Here is a 24,878-nt window from a genome sequence, read left to right as displayed (position 1 = left end):
CTCCATTCTCAGATGTCAAGGCATCTTTGTTCTCTCTCATGTTATGTTCTCCTTTTAGCATCTCCCCAGTTTGTACTTCAAATTCACTGATCAGTTTACGTTTAAAAGACTATCTATGCAACACAAAAGGCTAGACTAGGCTGTTTTGTTTTGAAATAATGGCAAAGAGCACCACTGTCATTAGAAGCAGCAAAGAGTCCTGTGGCACCTTATAGACTAACAGAAGTTTTGGATGCATCCGACGAAGTGGCACCTTATAGACTAACAGAAGTTTTGGATGCATCCGACGAAGTGGGTATTCACCCACGAAAGCTCATGCTCCAAAACTTCTGTTAGTCTATAAGGTGCCACAGGACTCTTTGCTGCTTTTACAGATCCAGACTAACACGGCTACCCCTCTGATAATTGTCATTAGAAAGTTTCAAAAAATTGGAATATCCATAATCATAGGCTTGACAAGTCCCAAAGGCCAACCCTATATGTAACAGGTTGTTTGCTTAGTTGCATTTATTTATTTTATTGTTTACAAATTTGTTACTTGAAAATGATTTTATACACACCCACACACACCACTTTGGGATTTCTCAGGTTAAAAGGTGTTATAAAGGTAATCCCAACGCAGTTTTCTTGCTCACCTATTAAGTGAAAAGAATGGTCTTACGAAATGTGGCAACCAATGCCTACACAAAAGGTAGCAGATTTATAGAGTAAAATCTATGTTCATTATTTTTCTTATGCATCAGAAAGCTGGAATTTTAATTTTAGCTTTCCAGTAAAATATTTCCTACCTGAGGTGCATTTGTAGCAACTAGAAAAGCATTTGTACGACCTGGATGATCATAATCATGCATGGCAGCTGCTACATACAGAGCCATCAACTCCAGGGCAGGAATGTTTGATGCCATGCATCCATAGTTGTCATCAACAATAGAGCAGCTCTTTGAAGAAATATAACTGACTCGACCAGGGGCAATATCACTCTCTGCATCTAGGAAAAACGAAAGCATCAAAATACAATGTTATTCAGGAATAACTTTTTCATTAGTATTTTCAAAATTATATTAATGTTCATTATACAACACATTCTATATTAAGATTCACAACCATCCTTGTGTTTTTTGGAGTAAATGTTGTTGTTTAAAAATATTTTATAGTTAAAATTAATTGCTTATTAATGTATAAATATTTGGATGCATTGCAGTTAATCAGTTATTATGTGTTTCTACATAAACAAGTAATTCAGAAGAGATTTTGATATTGCTAGCGTGTAGTAAAGTGACGTAATCATCATAATACAGCTTCTCAAGAAGGAAAGATTCAGCATTTCCAACTTTTGAAAGGATGCAAAAATTCTGGCTGTCACAAAATGTTGGCTGGGGCGGGGGGGTGGGGGAGATTCCGCAACATAATGCTCTGTAGCTTACAAGCAGCTGTGCTAAACTGGAAGCCTAGAATCCCCAACTCTTCTAGACTGGTGCTCATATTTCTGTGTTCTTCACTACCCTTATTATGAGCCAAGGTCTCATACTGCAATGGTGGGAAGTAACTATCATTCACCTATTTCACAAGTAAGGCAAATCAGAGCTTGCACAAGATCACTTCAGCCAGAACTTGGAACAGAATCTAGTTCTCTAATATAAAAGAGCCAAGGCTGATCTACTTTGCCACACAATCTTTCGAAATCAAATTAGATACTTCTGTAACCAACATGAACAAACCATGGCTCTGTGCAGCAAGACTACTCTGAGACAGTAGTAAACCAACAGAACTGACACCAAGTGTGCAACCTCTATCCCAAATACTTCTGAGACCCAATGGCAATGTGTTTGTTGCATCAACCTGTATGAGCTGATCCACATAAAGGACAGTAGCATGCTTTGCCTCTCACCAGTTATACCACCTCTCCTACAGCTGATGGTCTGTGCGGGGGATCTGAAGCTTGTGGGTTTTAATCCTTCTATTGACCCAGGAGGAGGTGAAAAAAAGATACATATATGTATAAAAGTTAGTGTAAAGGACACTGGAGTAATTATAGAGAATTACAATTGTTTTATTGTACAGTAGAATTATATTGCAAAGGATATTTACAAGTGAATTTGGATGTTGCATTTTTAGTGTTTATATTTTGGTTAATGGGAGCCCCCTCTTAAGAGAAGGGTACAGCAGACAGTTTTTTTGAGACTGAGAGCAACATGTGGGAGATTTTGCCCATGTGCTGAGTGGAAGACTTTGCCTGTGTAAATTCAAACAAACAAACAAGTTAGAACAATAAATACATCTTTCCAGAAAGCAAGCTTCATTCTCAAGTGGTGTAATGTTAGTGATTATGAAGAATGGATGCCTTGGGGCACTGTTAATGAGGTACAGAGCCTTTCAACTGTAGATCACCAGTCTGAATCTTGTTCAGCTCAGCATGGATTAAAAGTTGTTCCCATTAAACGGATATTTGAAAGCCTCCCATATATTAGAGGGGTTGAGCCAGTCCCAGTTTCAGCTCCCACATCACTAATTTACCATCAGGCTTTACACTAGATTGTAAGATCTTGGGGGCAGCAATGTTCTCTTAACTTTGTTTTTGTTTAGTCCTACAGAGAAGACATACAACTATACTGTAGTTTTAAAAAACATTCTTTATAAATAGATTGAGTGAGATATATTGATATGAAAGAAAACAATGTTTTTTCTCATCTCAGATTAGAAAAGCTCATAAAAATGGTAAGTAAGATGCAGAATCTAAGTATCAGATATGACTGCTACATACTTTAAAAGTATGGCAATCAGTATTCATTGTTGTTAAAGGTGTAGAAAGAGCTAGAAGGGTGAACAGAAGCTAGAATTCACAGCTACTAAAAAAAGCCTATTAGATTTACACAATTTAGACTATATACTAGAAGTGACTGAAAATTTTCCAAACTATGTTTCATTAGAAAATACTGATTCATAGAACAAAATGATTTGCTAAATCTAGTACAGATTCAATGAAGTTTTTGTCAAACACCACTTTCCCACCTAACTCCAGGGACAGAGAAGGGTATTTGGATTCCCTGCCTCTAAAGCTCCAGGGAACATTACTTTTTCTTTGGCTCCCAGAGGTTGGGTGGCTAGTGGGAAGACAGAACAGCCAGGCCCTCTGCCTCTTTGGCAGTGGATCTGGAAGGCTCTTCTCAGTGTCAGTGAAATCAATAAGAACATTCCCTTAGGGTGGCCAGGAAGCCAAAAAAATCCATTTAGGCTCCCCAAAATGGAATTTTTCTTTTAAAATCCATTTCTGCAAACATTTTCTCTGTTTTAACATTTTGCAAAGCCTCAAAAATTTTCACAGGAAGGGCTCCCCCTCTTTTTGATCAGCTCTACTATACACCCCCTAGAACAGAGGTGGGCAAACTATGGCCCGCAGGCCACATCCGGCCCATGGGACCCTCCTACCCGGCCCCTGAGCTCCTGGCCCAGGAGGATGGCTCCGCCCTCTCTCCCGCAGCCTCAGCTCGCTGCGCCGCTGGTGCAATGCTCTGGGCGGTGGGGCTCTTGCAGAGCCGTGGCCTGTCCTGGTGCTCTGGGCAGCGTGGCTGTAGCGCCGTCAGCCACCGGTGCTCCAGGCAGCGCGGTAAGGGGGCAGGGAGCTGGGGGGAGGGGTTGGATAGAGGGCAGGGGAGTTTGGAGTGGAGGTCAGGGGGTGGGGCAGTCAGAGGACGGGGAACAGGGGGTTGAATGGGGGCAGAGGTCCCGGGGGAGCAGTCAGGAATGGGGGGGGGTTAAATGAGGTGATGGGGGGCAGTCAGGGGCAGGAGTTCTAGGAGCAGTCAGGGACAGGGAGGGTTGGATGTGGCAGGGATCCCGGGGGGGGCATCAGAAGGCGAGAAGCAGGGGGGGTTGGATAGGGGTGGGGGCCAGGCCACGCCTAGCTGTTTGGGGAGGCACAGCCTCCCCTAACCGGCCCTCCATACAATTTCAGAAACCCAATGTGGCCCTCAGGCCAAAAAGTTTGCCCACCCCGGCCCTAGAAAGCTAAAATGGATAGTTCATTATCTATAATCTTTTAAGAATGTATTAATATTATTATTTAGCTCTTTTTTCAAGAATCTAAATGAAATTCATGAGACCTTGTGAGTACAACTCTGCTTTTGAATTTAGTATACATATTTAGTTGCATATCGATCATATATATACACACATGGTATGTATGCATAGGAGTATATGAAAACAATTATTTTAATCAGAATGCAGTAGTCTCTGTACAATACTTTCAGACATACAGATTGATATTCTATGCTTTTACAAACTTGCTAAAATGGCATTATTTTATTTTCCAACTAGCAACATTTAGCATACTGACATCAAATCACTGCTGCTGTTAATATTTTGATTACTGTATTATCCATTGTGCTGATATCAGCATGCACAAAGCACAATGCCATTGGTCAGATGGATTTGAAAATGTAAGTTCCAAATCTACTCTCCCAATGGCTGAAACTTCACAACACTGGAAAAACCCCAGGCCATAGTCAGGAGATGGGATAGCTAGCAGCAAGGAGAATAAGATCCAGCAGTTAAAGGGAAAAACAAGCAGCCAAGACACAATCCAGAAGACACAACAAATCCAACATTTATAACAGCTACCAAAATAAGGACAGGAAAGCTGGTAGTGCCAGAAGACAATATAGTACTGTAAAAAAATACCACAGAACAGGCAGTGCCATTATATCAGCTGATTAAGAGCAACTTTGTCTGGACAGAGTAATACCCTAAAGCAGGGAGTTCTCAAACTGGGGGTTGGGACCCCTCAGGGGGTCGTGAGGTTATTACATGGGGGGTTGCGAGTTGTCAGCTTCTACCCCAAACCCCGCTTTGCCTCCAGCATTTATAATGGTATTAAATATATTAAAAAGTGTTTTTAATTTATAAAGGGGGGCGGGTTCGTACTCAGAGGCTTGCTATGTGAAAGGGGTCACCAGTACAAAAGTTTGAGCACCACTGCCCTAACGTGTTTGAATCACTGAAGGATGGAAATCTACATCACGTTGTGCTTAAATTCTCAGATCCATTCCCTGCATTTGTAGTAACCTGTGATGCCTCCGAGATTGCGGTCAGATTTGCACTTTAACAAATTGATGAGCTTGGTAGGCACAGACCAGTGGCTTTTGGAGGTTGCAAATTAAACAAGAGTAAAACCTAGTATTCCACTACAGAACTGGAGTTTTGGGCTACTGTGTCAGAACTGGAGTGTCAAGGCCTATCATCCCTATTTATGAGGTATGCAATTCATGGTGTACACAGACCACAGTGCCCTATAGTGACTCCTTACAAAGCACAACTCAATGTTTGTGGAAAAGGATTTACAAACTGTCACAATACACATTCACAGTTCACCATAAACCTGGAAAGCAAAATGTGGTTACGTATGGTCTCAGCTGGGTGAGAACAGTGAAAATAGACTCAACCTGATCTTGTGAGGACATCTTGCAAGAACAGCCTAAGGACCCTGAATTATGGTCAGTGCACCAATAAATCTACCAAAGTAGACAGACTGGGGAAGCTCAATGCAGTTCAGGAATGATTATCCATTGATCTGGCTACCAATATGCTGGCGTATGAAGATAACAGGATTGTTTTGTCAGCAAGTTTTCAGAGAACAGTACTGGAGTGCCTTCATGACAACAAAGCAATAGGCCACCTGGTGTATGAAAAGACATTGAGCTGGGTATCCAATGGATTTTTTTAGCTAAGCATGGCTGCAGATGTTAAGGATGGGGTACTTACCTGTCTTATCTGGAAAGGAAGGAAAGGAGATGCATTCTTTTAGTAGAAATGTTCAAACCTAGTAAGCCCTGGGAGTTCAGACAGATTGACTTGAAGGCCCACTATGAGAAATGCCAGTTGAAAACCAGTATGTGCTGGTAGTGTAAGACACCATCGCAAAGTATGGAGTGGCACAGCCACTGAAGGATAAAAGGACTCAGACAGTTACAGCTGTAATATGATTAAACATGCAATGTCACAGTTTGGCCTAACCAAGCGGCATCTGCAGGGATCAAAGTAAGTAATTTGAATACTAGTTATTACACAGGGTTTGCAAACAACTCCAGATAACCAAGGTGAGGACCAGTGTCACCCACCCTGCGAATAATATGGGAGTGGAGAGAGTAAACTGCACCATTGGTTTCATGCTTAGCATCTTAGTCAGTGAAGACCAATGAGACTGGGATACAAACATACTTTTTGTCATTTTTGCATATACCACCAGCTGGCATTAAACTGTCCACTATTCTCCTTGTGAGATTATTTTTGGACTCTGCAAACCCATCCTTCCCTGTGACTTGAAGAACTGGCACGGCTTCCTGCACCTACACATGGTGCAGTCTTGTATCAGTGATCTGAGGACAGCATTCCAGAAGGTGGAAGAATAGATGTGCCTGGCATGCTTGCTTTTGGATCAAGATGCCAGAAAAAAGGAAAATTACATGCCCATCCAGGAAGAAGAGAAGGTATGGCTATCCAACTGGAAAGACATCCCAAACTTACCCCTTTTGGAGGGAATTTTACATAGTAATTACAAAACTAAACAACATATCCTTGCTCATTTGTAGTGCATTGAGAACTGGTGCACAGATTCATTGAAAGAAAGTGGAAGACAAACACAGTGTTCAACAACCATCCCAGAGGAGGATTTGGTGGTACCCTAGCAGTTTCTTGTGGCTTGTAACGGGAGACATGTTATGGAGAAAGACTATCCAGAGTGTCCTCAGGCCCTCAACACACTGCAGTCTTCAACAGAAAATATGTCCACAATGGATAGGCCTAATTTAGATGCATTCATTGATAAACAATATCCAACTACAAGTGGTGTCTCCGTGACTGAATAGAAGACTTGAGCAGGCAGACCACCTGGATTCCTTTGGTGTTACCATTTTAAATTCTTCAACTAGATGCGGAAAGTTGTAGTACAGGCAGATTAGTGCAGACAGCACCTCCACTAGTAGATGGTTCTCTATCTTTATCTTAGGGGGGAGGGGAAGGGTCGAGCAGAAGTTCTGTCCTGCCTGTGTGTGCTGGAATTGGTACTTGCAGTGTTTCACTAAATGCCTGTGACCCTAAAAGCGAGTATTGCAGCACTATTTCCACTGTACAGCCATGACTGTAACATTAACAACCACTTATAAAGTTCAGTTCAGTCATTTTAGTTAGATTGAATTTCTTGCACTTTTATTACATGTGGAATGCTATCTCTGGAAGTAGAAACTTGGAAGTGTGGCACTCAAACAGAGAGTGAGGCTTGTCAAACAAGGGTGGGAAAAGCATTTTACTAAGACAACCTTCTGTTGAAACATATGCTCTTCAGACCCACAGGATTATGCAAGACTTGGAGAACCACTGTTTCATGATCAGTTATCAGAAATGTTGCACCATCCAACTGCAACAACTCATTTGTCTGGGACCTCTGTTTTGACAAAGAACTGTTTTTGGTCTGTTGCTCAAAGGAAGATTCCAGAAGATGCAGAATTTAATTGAGAACTTCTTGAGCACCCAAGTCTTGTCCCAACAGTGATTCAAATTAGTACATGATAAAAGCCACTTTCACACACAGAAAATGACAACATAACCCAGGTGGCAAGGTGGCCACAGCATAAAGGCCTAAAATAATGAAGTAAGAGATTGTGATCTGCTACTCCAGGAATGTCAGGATCTGTCAAGGTCACATGTATCCAAGGTAAAAACAACGAGGCTCACTTGGCTAAGCAGATGCAGGAGAACTAAAAATAAAATGATTTTCATTGAGTTACCAAAGATGTGGTTAATAAAGCTGGGCTGGAAACTGTTTTCCTGTCTCTAGAATATTTTTGAGAGTTCAAAAACTTTCTGTGCCTAATTGGGACAAAAAGTTAAAATCTTGAACATTTTAAATTTTAAAAAGGGAAAAGCTTTTCAGTTTGGATCAATTGAAACATTTTGTTTTGATAATTTACAAATGTTTTGTTTTCTTGGTAGCGTAACTTTTTATATGAAAAGTCATTTCAAACTTGAAAACCAGATTTTTTTTGTTTTGACATTTTGACAATTATGGAAAAAAAATTCAAGTTGGGAGATTTGTTGAAGCTGACACTGATTCACGAACAGTTTTCAGTTTACATGAATTAGATTTTTCAATGAAAAATGATTCAAAAATTCCTAACCTAGTGGTTACTCCCTTCCGAGAACATCTTTATTAACTGATTCAAGAAAAAAGTTATCAAAGTTTTGCTCCTGGCACTAGCACACCAATGCTTGGAGAGCAGATACACTGATAGTCCTCTGACTGATCTTCTGGCTTATGCCCTTCCTCTTTAAATCTGATTGCCACGGTAGCCATGAAGATAAGAGAGTATCAAGCAACAGTAATATTGATCATCTTATATTGACCTACATACCTATGGTTCCACAGACTTCTTCAGATGTTCATTTGCCAGACTTCTGGGATGTTATTTACCAGGGCACCTTTAATCATCCAGAATTCAATGATGGTAGTACCAGCCCAGCATAGACCCTATGTATGTATTCTGCTTACTAGCCCACGCTGAAGCCCATGCTGTGCTGTGTTTTTCAATGCTTTGTTACCTGTACCAGCTGGATTCAAGATGGCTCTGGTAGGCTAGCCCATGTACAGCTTTTTCTATTTAGGCATAGCCACTAACTTAACACCTCAAAACCTGTTTCGTTGTGAGGGGGAGTTTGCCAGCATGGTGAACAAGTGCAGGTCTGGACCAAACTCCACAGATCCCAAGGATCCACAAGGAGGCTATTTCCCCCACTGGCATTGAGTCACCCAGCATGTGTCCCCCGCATCCCTCCTTCCCCACACCCTACCCTACTCCCTTGCTGCCATGGGCAGGCCTGGGACTTTTCTCCCTCTTAAAACAGGAATCACCACAGGTCGGGGGGAGGGATATTACTTTTCCTCCCTAAACTCAACAAGCCCAAAAGGAGAACAATATGCAACTTCCACATTCTCCCCTCCCCCAGCCTGTCCACTCTTCCCTAGCCCCCCCAAACACATGGAGAGGCGTCTGTGGTAAGTGTGAGATACTGCAGAGGAGGATTCCATCCCCCTTTTCACCCAGAAGAGGGAAATCTGTATGATATGGAACTCTCCACACCTTTTTTTCCTGTCTTAAGTTGCTATCTTTTCACACAGGATGCTATAATGTGTGTCTTTTCAACATCTCATAATAAAAGGTGGATCTTACTGCTTTAATATCTTTATTACACATCTGACCATTAATAGGAAAGTCTTGATGTGTGATTAGTTTATTTTTAATCCTTTCAAATAATAATAATAATACTTTTCAAATTTGGGGTGCTCAAGGGCAGTAAAACAATAATTTTATCCTTTTTACTTTGGGGGAGGGAAGATATTTTTGCCATTTTCTATCGTTCTCCAGAAAGTCCTGGCTACAATTGCATGACATAGGAGTCAGATGTTTGCCAGGAAGTGGGGGTTGGCAATTCCAAAGGGAGTTAGATTAGATCATCACAAGGTCCCTTCTGGCCTTCATGTTTCTGGATAAAATTCTGGTCCTGTTGAAGTCAATGGCAAAACACCTACTGACTTCAAACAGGCCAGGATACTACTCTGTACATCTAGGTGTGATTAATCTGTGAACAAAAGTATTGCCAAGCTTAAAATGAACAAAGGTATTGTCAATATTAGGCCTCTGCTTTGCAAAGGTAAAAAGGGCAAGCTTTGCAGAAGTAAGCTAAGACTTGTAGTCAAAATGGCTGCAACCAGATAACACAGTATGCTGACTCCTATAAAGCGAGATAAGTTGTGCCCCCGGGCACAGCTTGTCTAACCCACATTTAAAACAATTGGCTACAAGGAAATAAGTAAGCATAAATTATACAGCAAAGCAACACAAGGAGATAAGTAATCATAAATTATACAGCCAAAGCGACAACGCTAACCACATTAAAGATTTGGCTGACTCTAATTGGTTAGTCTGTTTTAAGACACAGCCAACAGATCAGATTAAAAGTATGAAGGCACGGGACTGTGTGTGTGTTTCGGTCATAAAGGAAACCTGACCCACACCCTCTGAGCCAAAGGGACATGCACTTCTCGACTGTCTGTACCTGACCCATGCAGAAAATGGCTGACTGAAGGGTAACGTATTTTCAGACGAATGCAGGGTACGTTTATGGAGTAAAGAAGTCTGGCTGCATGCAGTATAAGTTTATGGAGTAAAGAAGTCTGGTTGCTCTAGCTGAATTGATCTCAAGTCTGTATCGATACTATAGTGTTAAGAATAGTAGTAAGTAGCTGCTGAATAATGACTTTACATGTACTTGTGCTTGTCTTCAGTATAACTTGCCATTTATATTAATCCTTATTCAGTGCTGGTCTTTATTCTTGCTTTTCTTATTTTGTCTGTGTTGCCTTTATAGTCGAAAGTCATTAAAAACCTTTTTTGAGGAATAATCAGTAGTTTTAATTTTTCTTATACAGGTACTACTCAACCTCATTACATCTGTGTTGGGTGGTGGGAAGTAGCGATCACCCAGGGCCCAATTAGGGTCCTGATGCATGCCTCCTTCTTCCTTTATCTCCGCACTAGGTATGAGTGCAACTATAAAAATCTGTGGGCAATATCCTTTTCTCAAGTTTCACAAAAGCAACTTTATATTTCAGCAGTTTGTAAAACACACATATTTGACACCTTACCAAACACAGTCTATGGATTTAGATATTTAGAAGCAAAGTTGCACTATATTTAAATATTAGATATCTCTATATGTTTATTCCATTCAATATACATTACATACAAAAAAAATCACCAGTTTCCCATTCTATAGACATTTACACTGGTTGGCTTATGCAGACAGTATTGCAATGGCACATTCAAGAAGTTTTTCAAAGATCTGCTGGATCTGATAAATATTCCATGTTTGAATGTGATCACACAATCCTAAGAGAATATAATAGTATTTTTATTAATCTGACTTTTTCACACACTTGTTTATAACTTGGATACTATAAACCTATGATTACAGATGCATTTTACTCCACTGTACTTGCAGGATGGATGGTCCAAAGGTTAGGGCCCTTGCTTAGGAAATGGGAAACCTAGGTTCAATTCTCTGTTCTGCCTATGTGATTCTAGGTAAGTCGCTTAGCATCTCTAATGGGAATAACAGTGCTTCTCTACCTTACAGAGATGTTGTAAGGGGAAAAATACATTAAAAGATTGTAAAGACCCTTGAGATCTATTATGAAGAATCAGCCATTATTATTTTCATTATGATGATGTAGGACTTCTCCAGGAGTGTTGCCACTGAGGTTTTTTTCCTTAAACAAGTACAATAAAAAATTGGCTTCAAAATGTAACACATGGTACAAAGGATTATTTGGACTTGCCAAACATATTTAGAAAAACAAAGGTACTTCAAATTCTGGATTTACCATCCCTGATTCTTCCCTTTAAGAATGCTATTTTTGTTGTTCTATGAAACTGCTTAGCATAACAACAACAAAACTTATTCAACTGAGCTTCATTGAAAAGATAAATATCTGTATATACAAAGTAAAACAAGACCCTCAGTTGTTCAGGACAATCTCATTTTTACATTGGAACCATTAAGCAGAGCTACATTTATGTTAAATAGTTTAATCTTAGCTATTTTTAGTTTGAGATGTTTAATTTACTAATTAAATAAAGAAATATTAGCCTAATGTATTTCAATTACTAGAAACATGCTGACTGCAGCAGAATATATAGGTCTCATTCAAAAAAAAGAAACTTATCTCAGTGAAACAGTATTCCTGGCTCAAGAGCCAAGCATATCAGCAACTATTCAATCAATTAATTATCCTACAATCAGGTACATACTGCTTGCAGATGGCATATATTGCTACTGTCTTATCTTTCAACTTTAAAATATTTAAGAACTATGATTTTTTTTTCAGATTACTGTTCAATTTATCCATGGTAATTATTCTAGTTTGATTAAAATATTCTGAAAAATTTACTGAAGATAGAAAAATAAAAAAATAATATTGATACATACCCATGTCACTTTCCATTATATGATCACTGTGAATTTGCTGAAACCCAGGAATGGGCCGTGTTGTGAGATACCATACTGCATGAAGAACATCTGTGGCATGTACACGATTGTGATCTAAAAATCAACAAAGTATTCAGGAACTACAAGCTCTTTCTACTGTTTTCTCTAAGTATTATGGGAGGAGCTGGACTCCCATATTTAGGTTGCCTAATAGTTTCCATTATAAAAGATTCTTGTGACTTTTTTTTTTTTTGTTGAGAAACTAACATCTCCATTGTTTGTAGCAGGCCTTTGAAATTTGGTAAGGACAAAGCTCTACAGAAATTCCTTTTGCTTCTCCATTAACTTCCATTCAGATCTGGCTGAGTTATAAATTGTCAAATTGTCATTTCCCTTCTCTTACTTGCATTCCTGAGGACAATTTTGGCAGCATGTCAAAATAATAATTGAACATTAATATTCTAAGGATCCAGGCCCACATAAAGGAAAATAAGAGGCCATGCTTCACGTTTACAATTTTTATATTTTTTAAAACTACCCTTTGAATTTAAAAATAAATTAATCCATGAACATCACAATATTAAATAAAATTCATCAGAACAATGATTTATATTTAAACAACTTTAAAACGATGGACAAATATTACCAAAAGCAGGAAATATAAAAAGGATGAAAAATAGAAACAGTGGAATTGTCATACCAACAGTAGACTAATGGTCCACTTAGCCAAGTACTCTGTCTGATACACACAAATGGAAGAAGCCCCAAAATGGGAAATTATTAAATGGCTAACTCACAGGGAAAGTTTCTTTCTAATCTTTTTAGATAGAGTTGGTTTATGCCCTGAAGCTTGAGTGTTTATATCTCTTCCAAATTTTTTCTAAGTCTATCAAATATAATAGATAATGTTCTCACAATCCCTATCTCCTTGATTTGCATCCTTCTAAGTACTTGGTCTAAATGTTGTTATTATTGTTATTACTATTACTACTATAGCACTTAAGAGCCCTAGTCATGGACCAAGACTCCATTGTGTAATCTTGTGGCAATGAGTTCCACAGGCTAATTGTGCTTATTATAAACTTTTATCCATTTCAAACTTGTTGCCTTTGTCCTTATTTTGTTTAGCACTTACCTAACTGCTTTTGGTTTGTATTTTATTTTCTGTAAAGGATCAAAGATGTTATAGAACATGTAATAAACTATTTTGAAACCAGTAAGAATTCCAGCGTCTGATTTATTTTGACACTATCAAAATAAAAATCTAGTCAGTTGTAAAAACAAACAAAAAAACAGAACAACAACCAACCCTCTCCCCAAACCGGTTACCTACTTTCCTTAACTATAGATGTGCGTACCTCATGTACAATTGTTGGAGATTTTTCCATCAACAGCACCCACCACTCAGCATGATTGTCCTCTGATGTCTCACGCCGCTGCACATAGGTAATAAAGGGCCACGTTGGCCTCAACCCTCTTTAGTTCCTTCCTACCAGAAAGACTCCAACAGAGAGGGGAAGAAAAGCGGGTCGTGGAATGGACATGTGTAGCACATCTCGAAGAACAAAAGTTATGGAAAGGTAGGTAACTGTTTTTTCTTCTTCAAGTGATTGCTCATGTCCATTCCATTGTAGGAGACTCACAGGCAGTTCGAGATGGAGGTGGGTTTAGATTCTACTTGAATAGGGATTGTAGGACTACCTATCAAAATCACTCATCATCTCTAGACAGATGAGCAATGGCATAGCAGGAGGTAAACGTGTGGATCGAAAACCAGGTTGCCACCTTACAAATGTCCAGGATGGACACACAAGCTAGAAAGGCCACAGAAACTACATGTGATCTAATCGAGGGAGCCACCACTTTAGTTGGAGGTTCCATATCAGCCAAACAGTAGCATAAATGAATATAGCCAGAAATCCAGGAGGATATTCTCTGAGTGGCCCTTTACTCTGTCTGAAATCATGACGAGGATGACCTGAAAGGCCTAGTCCAATCCAGAAAAAAAAAACCAAAGATCTTCTAACATCTAGAGAATGGAGTCTCTCTTTCCAAAGCCTCATTCAAGTAGGTGGGAAGGAAGTTGGTATGTAAATGTTTTGATTAATGTGAAATTCAGAAACTACCTTAGTCAGGAACTTTGGATGAGGTTGAAGGAAAACCTTGTCCTTGAAGAATGTTGTATAAGGAGGATCCAACACTAAGGCTCGCAATTCTCTTACTCTCCAGGCTGAGGTAATAGCGACCAAGAATACCACTTTCATAGATAGGTGTAATAGGGAACAAGTTGCTAGTGGCTCAAAGGGGGGAACCATCAACTTCATTCGAACTAAATTCAAGTTCCATTGTAGAATCAGGCTGTTGATCTGTGATAATCTGTCCAAACCCTTTAGAAATCTGATGGATTTAGGGGTTTGATCAGTTATAACATTGGATAATGGAAAGCTAAGATAGCTGCCAGGTGGACTCTGATGGAACTACAAGCTAGTCCTTGTTTCAGGAGCAGGAGATAGTCCAGGATATGGGGAATTGAAGCTTGGGCTCTGTGGACACTTATTTGCATAGACCAAATGGAGAATCTCTTCCATTTAGCAAGTTAAGTAGATCAAGTTGAAGGCTTCCTACTGTTTAGGAGAATTTCCTGTACTCCTTTAGTGTAATCTCATTCCGAGGATGTCAACCATGAAGCATTCACTCTGTCAGGTGGCGGGCCAGTAAGTTGGGATGGAGGAGGCGGCCCTTGTTCTGAGAGATCATGTCCGCATCTCTCAGAAACGACAGAGGAGAGCTGACCAATAGAGTTGAAAACCAATGTTGATGAGGCCACGCTGGGGCTATTAGTATAATGTAAGCACAGTCTTGCTTGAGTTTGGACAAGACCTTGGCGAGAGCAGACCTGAAGGAAAGGCATACAACATGCCTTTTTTAAACAGGTCAAAAGGAAAGCATCTGTCAGAGACCACAGGCCGTGACCCACCTGGGAACAAAAAAGATGATTTTTTCCTTTTTGTTACAAACAGGTCCACTTGGAGAGTTCCCTGCCACTGGAAAATGGCCTTAGACACATTTGGACAAAGGGTCCACTTGTGGTGACCTGCAAATGATGTGGTCAGGTGGTCTGCCAGAATGTTCTGGACCTCTGGAAGATAAGCCACTTTCAGGTTGATGGATACAAACTGGCCAGCAACAAGTTTAGGCTTGAAATTAGACAAAAGTTTCTAATCATTAGAGGAGTAAAGTTCTCGAACAGCCTTCCAAGGAGAGCAATGAGGGCAAAAAAACCTAACTGGCTTTAAGACTAACCTTGATAAGTTTATGGAACAGATGGTACGAGGAGACTGTCTACAATGGCATGTAGCCAATCTGCAACTGATAGCAGCAAATATCTGGTGATGGAATAGCAGCAAATGGCTGGGGATGGGACACCAGATGGAGAGGGCTACAGAGAATACTACAGAGAATACTATAGAGATACTACAGAGAATTCTTTCCCAGCTGTCTGGCTAGTGGGTCTTGCCAACATGCTCAGAGTCTGACTGCCATATTTGGGGTTGGGAAGGAATTTTCTGCCAGGTCAAATTGGCAGAGACCCTGGGGTTTTTTCACCTTCCTCTGCAGCATGGGGCACGGTTCACTTGCAGGTTTAAACTAGTGTAAATGGTGGATTATCTTTACTCCTGAGGGAATTATGCACCAAAAATGTAAAATTCTGCCAATTTTATTTGTCAATATATAAGTGGGGAGGCTCCAGCATGGCAGTGGAGAGCGCATGCCACTATCTTTATCAAGTTTGGAGATCACCGTGCAGCCCACCCCCTCCCCCCCGGGACACAGAATTGGCTGGGAGGCTGCACTCAATCTTGACAGTGCAAGGGCTGAGCCTACCTCAGAAACACCCCTGGGCCACTGCACAAGGCTCACCAGGCATGGGCAGGCAGGCTCAGCCCAACAGGTTTCAAGTGTGGAGGGACTTAGTGTGGGGGGATCCAGGTGTGGTGTGAGATGGTTCTGTGTGGGACAATCTGGGTGTGGGTGGCTCAGTGGGGGGTCCAGGTGCGGGGAGGATCTGGATGCACAGGGGCTCGTTGGATCTGGATGCACAGGTGCAGGACAATGGGATTCTAAAGGAGGGTGAAGGTTGTTGCAGCTCAGCAGTGGGGGGATGGGCTCAGCATGGGGGAGGGGGTCTGGGTGTGAGGGACTCAGATAGGGGAATAGACTTGATGGGGTGGGAGTCTGGATGGAGCTGGCCGGGAGTCAGTAGGGTGGGGATCCGGATGTGAGGCGCTCACTGGGGTGGTCCAGGTGCAGGGGAGTGGGGCTCATCAGGGTGGGGGTTTGAGTGTGGGGTGGCGGCCCAGGTGCAGTGGTGGAGGTCCAGGTGAAGGGTGGGGTGGGGCCTGGTGAGGGTGTGTGGTGAAGAGGGGCTCAGCATGCAGAGGGTGGGACTCAGCGGCGGGCTCCAGGTGCAGGAGAGCTCTGGATGCAGGGGATGGGGGTTCGGGTGCAGGGTACTCAGTTGGAGGGGTGTCTGGATGCAGGGAGGGTGAGGTTCAGTGGAGGGGGTCTGGGTATGGGGTGTGTTAGACCCAGGCCAGCTGGATACAGCAGAATAGCAGAAGGCAGATATATTGGCCACTGGATTAACAGTTTTCTGTTCCCTGACTGACCAGAGCAGGGGCTGCTCCAGGCTAATGAGAACACCTGACTCTAATTAACCTGTAACGAGTCAGGTGAGGCCATTCAGTTAATGTGACCACCTGACTCTAATTAAGGCCCTCCTGATACTATAAAAAGGGCTCACTCCAGTCAGGCAGAGGAGAGCCAGGGAGCCAAAGGAGAGGAAGTGCAGCTGAAGGGCTGGTTACTGAAGACACCCTCAAACCATCGTTAAAGGAGCCCTAAGGTAAGGGTGAAGAAGGGAGAAGCAGGAGAGCTGTGGGGAAGTGGCCCAGGGAAATGTAGCAACTCTGGCAGTGAAAGGTTGGCTGCCAACAACTGCTACCATTAGGGTCCCTGGGCTGGAACCCGGAGTAGAGGGCGGGCCCGGGTTCCCCCCAACCCACCACTACAGGAACAGCTCCTGGAAGGGGAAGTCAGGTCCCTGTCAGGACAGGAGGCTGAACAGAGACTGTGGGAGTTCTCTCACCAACCTCCTTGCAGCCTATGGTGAAAAGGGCTCAGTAGACTGTAACCCTGGCCCTAGAGAGAGAAGGGCTATGTGGAGGGTCACAGTGAGCCACTGAGGCTAGCATAAACCGCCTAGAAGTGCAGGACCCACGGGAGCAAGGTCAGAGCTCTGCCACAGGGGGTGTCCAGATGTATGGGGGTTGGAGGGGCAGGGGAGCAGCTCCCAGTATAGTTACCCCTTCCCTTATAGCTGAGCAATAGGAAGAGAGGGTGGAGCTTCTTGCAGCCAGGGTAGTTTTCTGGGAGTGACTCCGGCTGTTCCTTGCAGGGGAAGAGGGTGTCCTGTGCTCCCCTGACCACAGCCAGGACTAGCAGCTGAATCCGGTGCAGGGTAGGAGCCGACGGCCAGGGTGTACCCAGCCCTGCCCCCCACATCCCGCATAAGTGATTTACCTCTCCATCAGATGCTCTAGGCACATGAAACAATGTACCCATGCTGCTGGGGGGCGGCATATGACCCATCAGAAAGTCATTTTTCTGCAAGGAAGCAAAGAAATCTGTAGGGGACATGAATTCTATGCACACGCAGTGGCATACAATTCCCCCAGGAGTATTGTCATGATTTGAAGACTTCAGTAACTCAGCTAGAGGTTATTACAGGAGTGGGTGGCTGAGGTTCTGTGGCCTGCAATGTGCAGGAGGTCAGAAGTTGACCATGATGGTCCTTTCTGACCTTAAAGTCTGAGTCTATGACCTGGCTATGCAGAAGTTCCAAAGCAAGATCGCCTCTAGGCATAACTTCATCAACTGGGCTCCCCACTGTTTGTTTACATAAAACATGGCTGCTGTGTTATCTGCAAGCACTAACAAATTCCACCCTGTGATATGCAGGAGGAATGTCATGCAAGCTGAACAGATGGCCTACAGCTTCCTAATATTTATGTGGAGATCTAGATTTTGTGAAGACCAAAGCCCCTGAGTCTGAAGGGGGCCTAAGTGAACTCCTGGATCCAATGCATTTGTGACTAAGGTGAATGTCTGTTAAGGAGGAGCAAATGGGCCTCCTCCACAAACATATGATAGGTCTATCCACTGGTCTGGGAAGGACAAGACTCGATCAGGCACCTGAACCATGCTGTCCATACGATGGTGTGCTGGAGAATACAATGAGGTGAGCAAACTCTGTAGCTCTCTGAAGAGCATTCAGAGATGTTGGACCATGTAAGTGCACACCACCATGTGCCCTAGATGTCTGAGGCAATACTGAATTGTAGTCAAAGGATGTGTCTTTAGATCTAGTGCAATGAGCTACATTACCTGCAAACTCTGCAACAGCAGGAACACCCTGGCCTGTACAGAGTAGAGTCCAGGACTGCTGCAATGAATTCTATTTTTTGAACTGGAGTCAGGATAGATTTCTCTGTATTGATTAAAGCCCTTGCATTTGAAAAATTGACTGGATAGCAGCTATTCTGGAGAGTACTTGATACCTGGATAGGCCTCTCACTGGCCAGTCGTCTAGGTAAGGGAACACATGGATTACCGACCTTCCCAGGAACGCTGCTACTATTGACATGCATTTTGTGAACATGCGAGGTGTTGCTGACAGGCCAAAAGGCAGAATTGGTAGTGGGAACATAACTCTGAGGAACTTTCTGTGTCTTTGATAAATTGACATATGAAAGTAAACGTCCCTTAAATTGAGAGCACCGTACCAGTGCCTGTCTCTGAGGAGGGGATAACAGAAGCCAGAGTAGCCATCCAGAATTTCGTTTTCTTCAGAAACTTATTATATTGCCTTAGAGCTAAACTAGGCCTGAACCCCTCCCCCTTTTGACCCTGGGATTAGAAAGTATTGGGAATAGAATCCCATTGGGAAAGTATCAGAACATCCTCTATGGTTCCCATGAGGAGTACAGACTGGACCTCCCGTAGCAGCAGGTTCTCATGAAAGTGGTCCCTGAAGAGGGACTGGGAATGGGGATAGAAATAAATTAAAGAGTGTATATCAGTTCCACCATGCTTAGGACCCACTGATTCGTGGTAATAAAGGACCAAGCACTTAAGAAGTGGGATAGGCAGTTGGCAAAAATAGGGTAAGGGAAAGATGGTACTCTGGAAAGTGGTAGGCTGCTCTCGACCAACAGGTCAAAATGTTTGCTTTGAAGATATGATTTGCCTAGAACCAGCAGCTGTAAAGGAGGAGGGAGGTGGAGGATGTCTCTTATAACTTCTATCCATCTTTCTTGACAGGTCCTGTCTCTGAGCTATGAGAGGGTGGAAGCACTTGGACTGCTGTGGATAGAATGGTTTTCTCTTCATCGCTGGTGTATAAATTCCCAGTGACTTAAGGGTCACCCTTGAATACTTAAGGCTATGAAGTCTCTCGTCCATCTTTTCAGAGAAGAACAAGGGACCTTAGAATGGGAGGTCTTGTACAGTATACTTCACCTCTGGCGCCAAGACCTGGTGACTGCAGCCAAGAGAAGCCATAGCTCAAACCACAGAGTCTGCCACATCTGGGCTCACTTGTAAAGCTGGCCTGAGAACTAATTTGCCCTCATCTACCAGAGGAGTGAACTCCTGCTTAGCATCATCCAGAAGTTTGTCTTTAAACTTCAGGATGTTATCTCACAGGCTAAAATCATATGAACCCAGAAGAGCCTGCTGGTTCACAATTCTCAGTTGTAAACCTGCTGTGGAATAAATCTTCCTAAGAGATCCAGCTTCCTTGTTTCTTTGCCTTTCAAGGTTGAGGCCTGATGTCCCTGTCTCTCCTTTATGTTTGCAGCAGACATTACCAGGGAACCAGGATGTAGGTGGTTGTAAAAATTTTCATATAGTTGGAAAGGGACATATCATCTCCTGTCCACCCTTTTAGCAGTGGGAAGAAGGGAGGATGAAGTCCTGCCATAAACACTTAATGGGCTCTAGGATAGCTTTATTAATAGGGAGAACTACCCTAGAGGGACCTGTAGAGGTTAAAATGTCCACCAATCTGTGAGACTTTTTTTGCACCTCCTTCAGACGCATCCACCCTTTTTTAGCAAGTCTTGATGGGCCTTTAAGTCATCTGACAGGGGCGAGGCAGACTCTGCAACCACCACCACATCCAGAAACGAACATGAAGAGGCTAATGGCTGTTGAGGAGGTCCTTAGTCCAACTTCTGCACAGGAGAGTCCTGAGTAAGCAACTTCCCTGGCATAGTACCAGTCCTAGTACCGGAAGAATGGGAGTGGTGACCCTGGTGCATATGTTTCCAGTGCTTACTTGATGTGGGAGAGTGGGAAGGGAGCAGGGATGTCACAGAGCATGGTGGGAAGCTCCAGGAGCTCCAAAAGGCGACTGATACTGAAGCAGGACCTACCTATATGCTGGCCATTGGTCTTTAGGTTGAGTTCTGAACCATGGAGCGTAGGCACCTCACTAGGGCTGCTGGGGTTGCTCAGGTCTGGAAGCATAGGAGCAGACCTCAGTATCATGAGGAAGAAAAGTCCACTTCCTCTGGCCACGGGGGAGCTGCTTCCCTTGGTAATGGGGAGATCAGTTGCAAGGCTGGTGATGGAGGCACCAGCAAGATCATTGCAGGATTCCTATTCTATGGAAGCCACTGAGATGCACCAACAGCAGCAGACACCAGTGCCAAATGGTGCACTGGGGCTGGAACTGTCACTGAAGGATCTAACACATCCGATCTTAGTATCGGGCAGGAGTCTTGCACTGTGGGTGAAACCGGTATCGAGAAGTTCAGTAGTACCTCAAATGTCTCGGGTATTCTCCAGCACACCATCGTATGGAGAATACATACATCGTATGGAGAATGCCTCAAATGTCTCGGGTGCACAAGGCACTGCCAAAGGCTCCTGACACTGAAGTACTTTAGCTGTGCTGGTCTTGGAATCGGTCTCAATGGGCCCTTCCTGGGCTCCATAGTCAAGAATCACTCTTTTCACACAGGGGGTGCCTCTATCTGGGGGTGTCTCTTATTTGAGTGCCCATCAGTGTCCTTGCCTCCACTTGGTGCCTGGCCTGAAGATTTTGAAGGCCCCAGTACTGAGTCCTTCAAGGACTTACTAAGTCTTTTCTTTGGTACCAGTGAGGAATGTCTGCCTATAGATTCAAATCAAATGGGCAGAGTACTCCTGGCAGACTCGGACATGCTCAGTACCCGTTCTCAGCAGGAAGGTTCCAATGGAGGGTGAAGTGCAGACTCCATGGGTAAGTACATAAACCTAGCAGCCATGTCTTTTATCAAATGAGGTTTGAACCCTCTACAAATGTGACATTTGTAACCAACATACACTTACCCCAGCCATTTAAGGCACTTGGGAAGAGGATCACTCACTGGCATAGGTTGAAGCTGGCAGAACATGGCATGAGTCCGATACCAGACCCAGTACCCAAATAAGCACTGGAGACTGAGCTTCACTAAGAAGTAAGCTAAACTTACTCTAGTCACTAACTGTGTACCAAATACACTACTCTAGACTTAACTAACACAACAACTACTATATATATATATAGATAGATAGATATTATACACACACACACACACACACACACACACACACACACACACACACAAGAAGAGAAGGAAGACTTGCAAATGCAAAGATCACAGATCCAACAACCATCACTAGTGATAGGAAGGAACTGAGAGTTGTTAGGGGGGCAGCATGGTCCTTTATACCTGTGTTCACTGGTGCAAGGCACCAGAGGGCACTCATGCTGCCCCGATGGGTACTGCTGATGGAAAAATCTTCAACAATTATGCACAAAGCGTGCATGTATCAACAGTAGAATGGACATGTGCAATCACTCAAAGAAGAACAAAAACTTTCACCTCAGAATTATCTTGTTTTGCGTGTGTGTGTAAAATTTGTGGTTTTAGAATTATATTTTTCTATTAAAAATGTCATCTCCTCTGTTGTGTGAAACACGCATACAATAGGAGAAACTGATTGACTACACATGGGGAACAGTGAAATGAACTATAAAACTAATGTGAACTGTGTTTTGTGTTTTAATTGCCCAGTGCTGGGACTAGAAATTTATTTATAAAGACAATAACAATACAAAAATAGCTACTAAATTACCTTTTGCTAAAATCAAATGATGCATTTATTACTGAGAGCTACCTATCTCAAACATATACACAAGTTCATTTGTTTTTAGGAATTATGGATCTTTTCATCTTAGCCTAATAAAAAGGATAACTATGGAAGAGAGATGTTTGCAGAATCAATATGCCACTGTTAGGTTCATAATAATATGCTTAATTTCCTATTTATCAAGAGACAGAAGAAAATCCCTTCCCTCCCCAGCCCCCCGAAAAAGCTTACTTACACTTTACCGTAACCTTTGTTCTTTGAGATGTTCCATGCATGTGGATCCCATTCATGGTGTGCATATGCCTTCTGCACAGATGTTCAGAAGTTTTATCAGCAGTCTTTATGCCCTCATGCTCCATTTCCGAGGGCATAAAGGGCTGAGTAACCCTGCCCACCTCTCAGTTCTTTCTAACCACCCTTTGGCAGAGAGTTGGAACAACATGGTGTCCTTCCTTAGTACAGTGTATTGTTACTGTCAAATTTCATTTAATTTTATCCACTGTATTTTATAGTGTAGAAGTCTCTTCATAGCCTGTCAGCAAATAACAACAACAACATATTTTTTATAAGTTTTTAGTTTTAGTTAGGCTTTAGGCTTTTTGTGGTACCAAGTCTAGTCTTTATGCCTGAACCTTAAACACCTGGCTTTAAGCCATACCTATCATGTAGAGTGGTAATTCCCCTCAAGGATGGACATGACAAATGTCTATATTATTTAGGGGAGAGTCACATCTAAGTGCACAATCTGTAGAGTATTTAAAGAGTGCACTCAAAAATCCAGGGAATCAAGATTAAAAAACTCTTTCTCACAGAGAAATCCATGAGAGTTGCATCAGACTCAGAGGTGATCTGAGGTGTGTGAAGCTGCAGACCAATAGTGCATTTTATTTATTCACTGACCCGCTGAAGATGCCATTGGTTGCTTTGTCAAAGAGCCAGACTTCTAGTGCCTAACAAGAAGGGAAGTGATTCCTGGCTCAAAGAGAACTCATTCATTTAATAAGAACCCTAAATCTCAGATTACAAAACCACTAGAGCAGTCAGACACCCTGGCTGCCTGTGGGAGTAAGGAGTATACTGCCAAACCATCCTCTTGGCAATAGTCCCTATCTCCAGAACCGCACAAGAAATCTGAGGTACAGGTACCGAGGAACTCATTTAAAGCAAGTCAGAACCATGTGCAACTTCAGCTTTTTCTAGTACCCGAGTTCGTCAACACAGTCAAAGGATTTTTCAATACTGTTCTGCATAGTATTGCAGTCAAAGCGGCATCAAAGAGCATGGCACGGACTCAAACAGTACCGAGGTAGATGGTTATGGGCAAAAGGAAATCAGATATCCGCTACCTACACTCAGTACAGGGATCATCTGCTAGTAACTCCTTTATAGGCACAGCTGATACCACAGTCTCCTTTACTGTACTTCTCTCCTATATTGGGCAAGTCAAAAATGTCCACCATAGCATGAACACCGAATGCCTGTCATGAAGATTTCATTGAGACCTCACATTGAGATTCAGAGAAATCCTTCCACACCTCAGCAAGTTATAGCACCTCCAGGTCCAGGTTCTTTTTCCTCCTCGTCATCACAGGCCTCCAGTAGAGACTAGTCCCCAGAGCGTCAACCATTTTCAGTGGCTCCATCGAGGGATAGTGAATGTAACAGAGGAGGTGCCTCTAGAATCACTGCATTTTGGGCTCTGCCACAAGGGCCATCTTTCGTTCTTTGGGGTCCATCATCGTGGCTTAATATGCTTTATCTGTATGTTTTTCAACATTGGCCATACTGGCCTCTTTGTCCTCAACACCAAGTCATCATTCGGCTTCACACCCAAGACCTGAATTTAAATTGCCTCAGAGGTCTGTCCCTTCTCCCACAGAGCAGGCTGTTTCTGAGATTCAATAACCACTTTCTGCAGAGGGCGAAGGAGAAATGCAAACATTTCACCAGAGAAGTAGATTGCATCATGGAATGGACCGCCCATAAACTGTGAGAACCTGCTTCAATAAAGAAAAGAAAACCCCACTGACCACAGATACTTAGTTGTCACCCACAATTCTGAAATAAATCTTTTCTGAACCCCTCTTCAAACAACTCCCCAACCCCGCCAACCTCATCATTAGAAGCAAGGTTCCCACAGACCAGGCCACACCAACTCTAAGCGGTACCAGACCCTGCCAGAACAACACATGCAAAATCTGCAGACATACCTCCACTGCCGCAATGATAAATACCTCCTACAAACCCCTATCAAGATTCCTGGGTCCTACACATGCCTATCACAACATGTGGAATACCATATCTTGTGCATCATATGCCCCAACAACTCCTCTCTGGGAGAAACCAGATAATCACTATGCTCTCAAATGAACTCACACAGAAAAATGATAAAAGACAAAAATACCATATCACCCATGGCCAAACACTTTTCACAAAGTGATCACTCCATATCTGATTTTTCAATACTTGTCCTCAAAGGAAACGTACATAACATCTTCAAATGGCTAGCCTGGGGACTTAAATTCATAACACCCCTAGACACTAAAAACCATGGATATAACAGGGATACTGGTTTCGTGGCTCATTACAACAATCTGTAA

The 24,878-nt window shown here is 42.7% G+C and overlaps 1 protein-coding gene across 1 annotated transcript in view; it reads right to left on the bottom strand.

Annotated features, from left to right (window-relative positions):
* The window catches only part of PDE3B (phosphodiesterase 3B), a 255,046-nt gene that overhangs the window by 24,120 nt on the left and 206,048 nt on the right, over positions 1-24,878 (bottom strand). Inside the window, exons 11-12 of the mRNA XM_045014892.1 lie at positions 12,037-12,150; positions 789-988 (exon numbers count right to left, since the gene is read on the bottom strand). Of these exons, the coding sequence (XP_044870827.1) occupies positions 789-988; positions 12,037-12,150 (314 nt within the window). The remainder of the gene's footprint in view (positions 1-788; positions 989-12,036; positions 12,151-24,878) is intronic.

Source organism: Mauremys mutica, chromosome 4 (assembly GCF_020497125.1).
Source record: "Mauremys mutica isolate MM-2020 ecotype Southern chromosome 4, ASM2049712v1, whole genome shotgun sequence".
In the NCBI taxonomy this organism is placed as follows: domain Eukaryota; kingdom Metazoa; phylum Chordata; order Testudines; family Geoemydidae; genus Mauremys; species Mauremys mutica.
The sequence above is the reverse complement of the archived record's forward strand: the minus strand, read 5'-3'. Positions and strand labels throughout refer to the sequence as shown.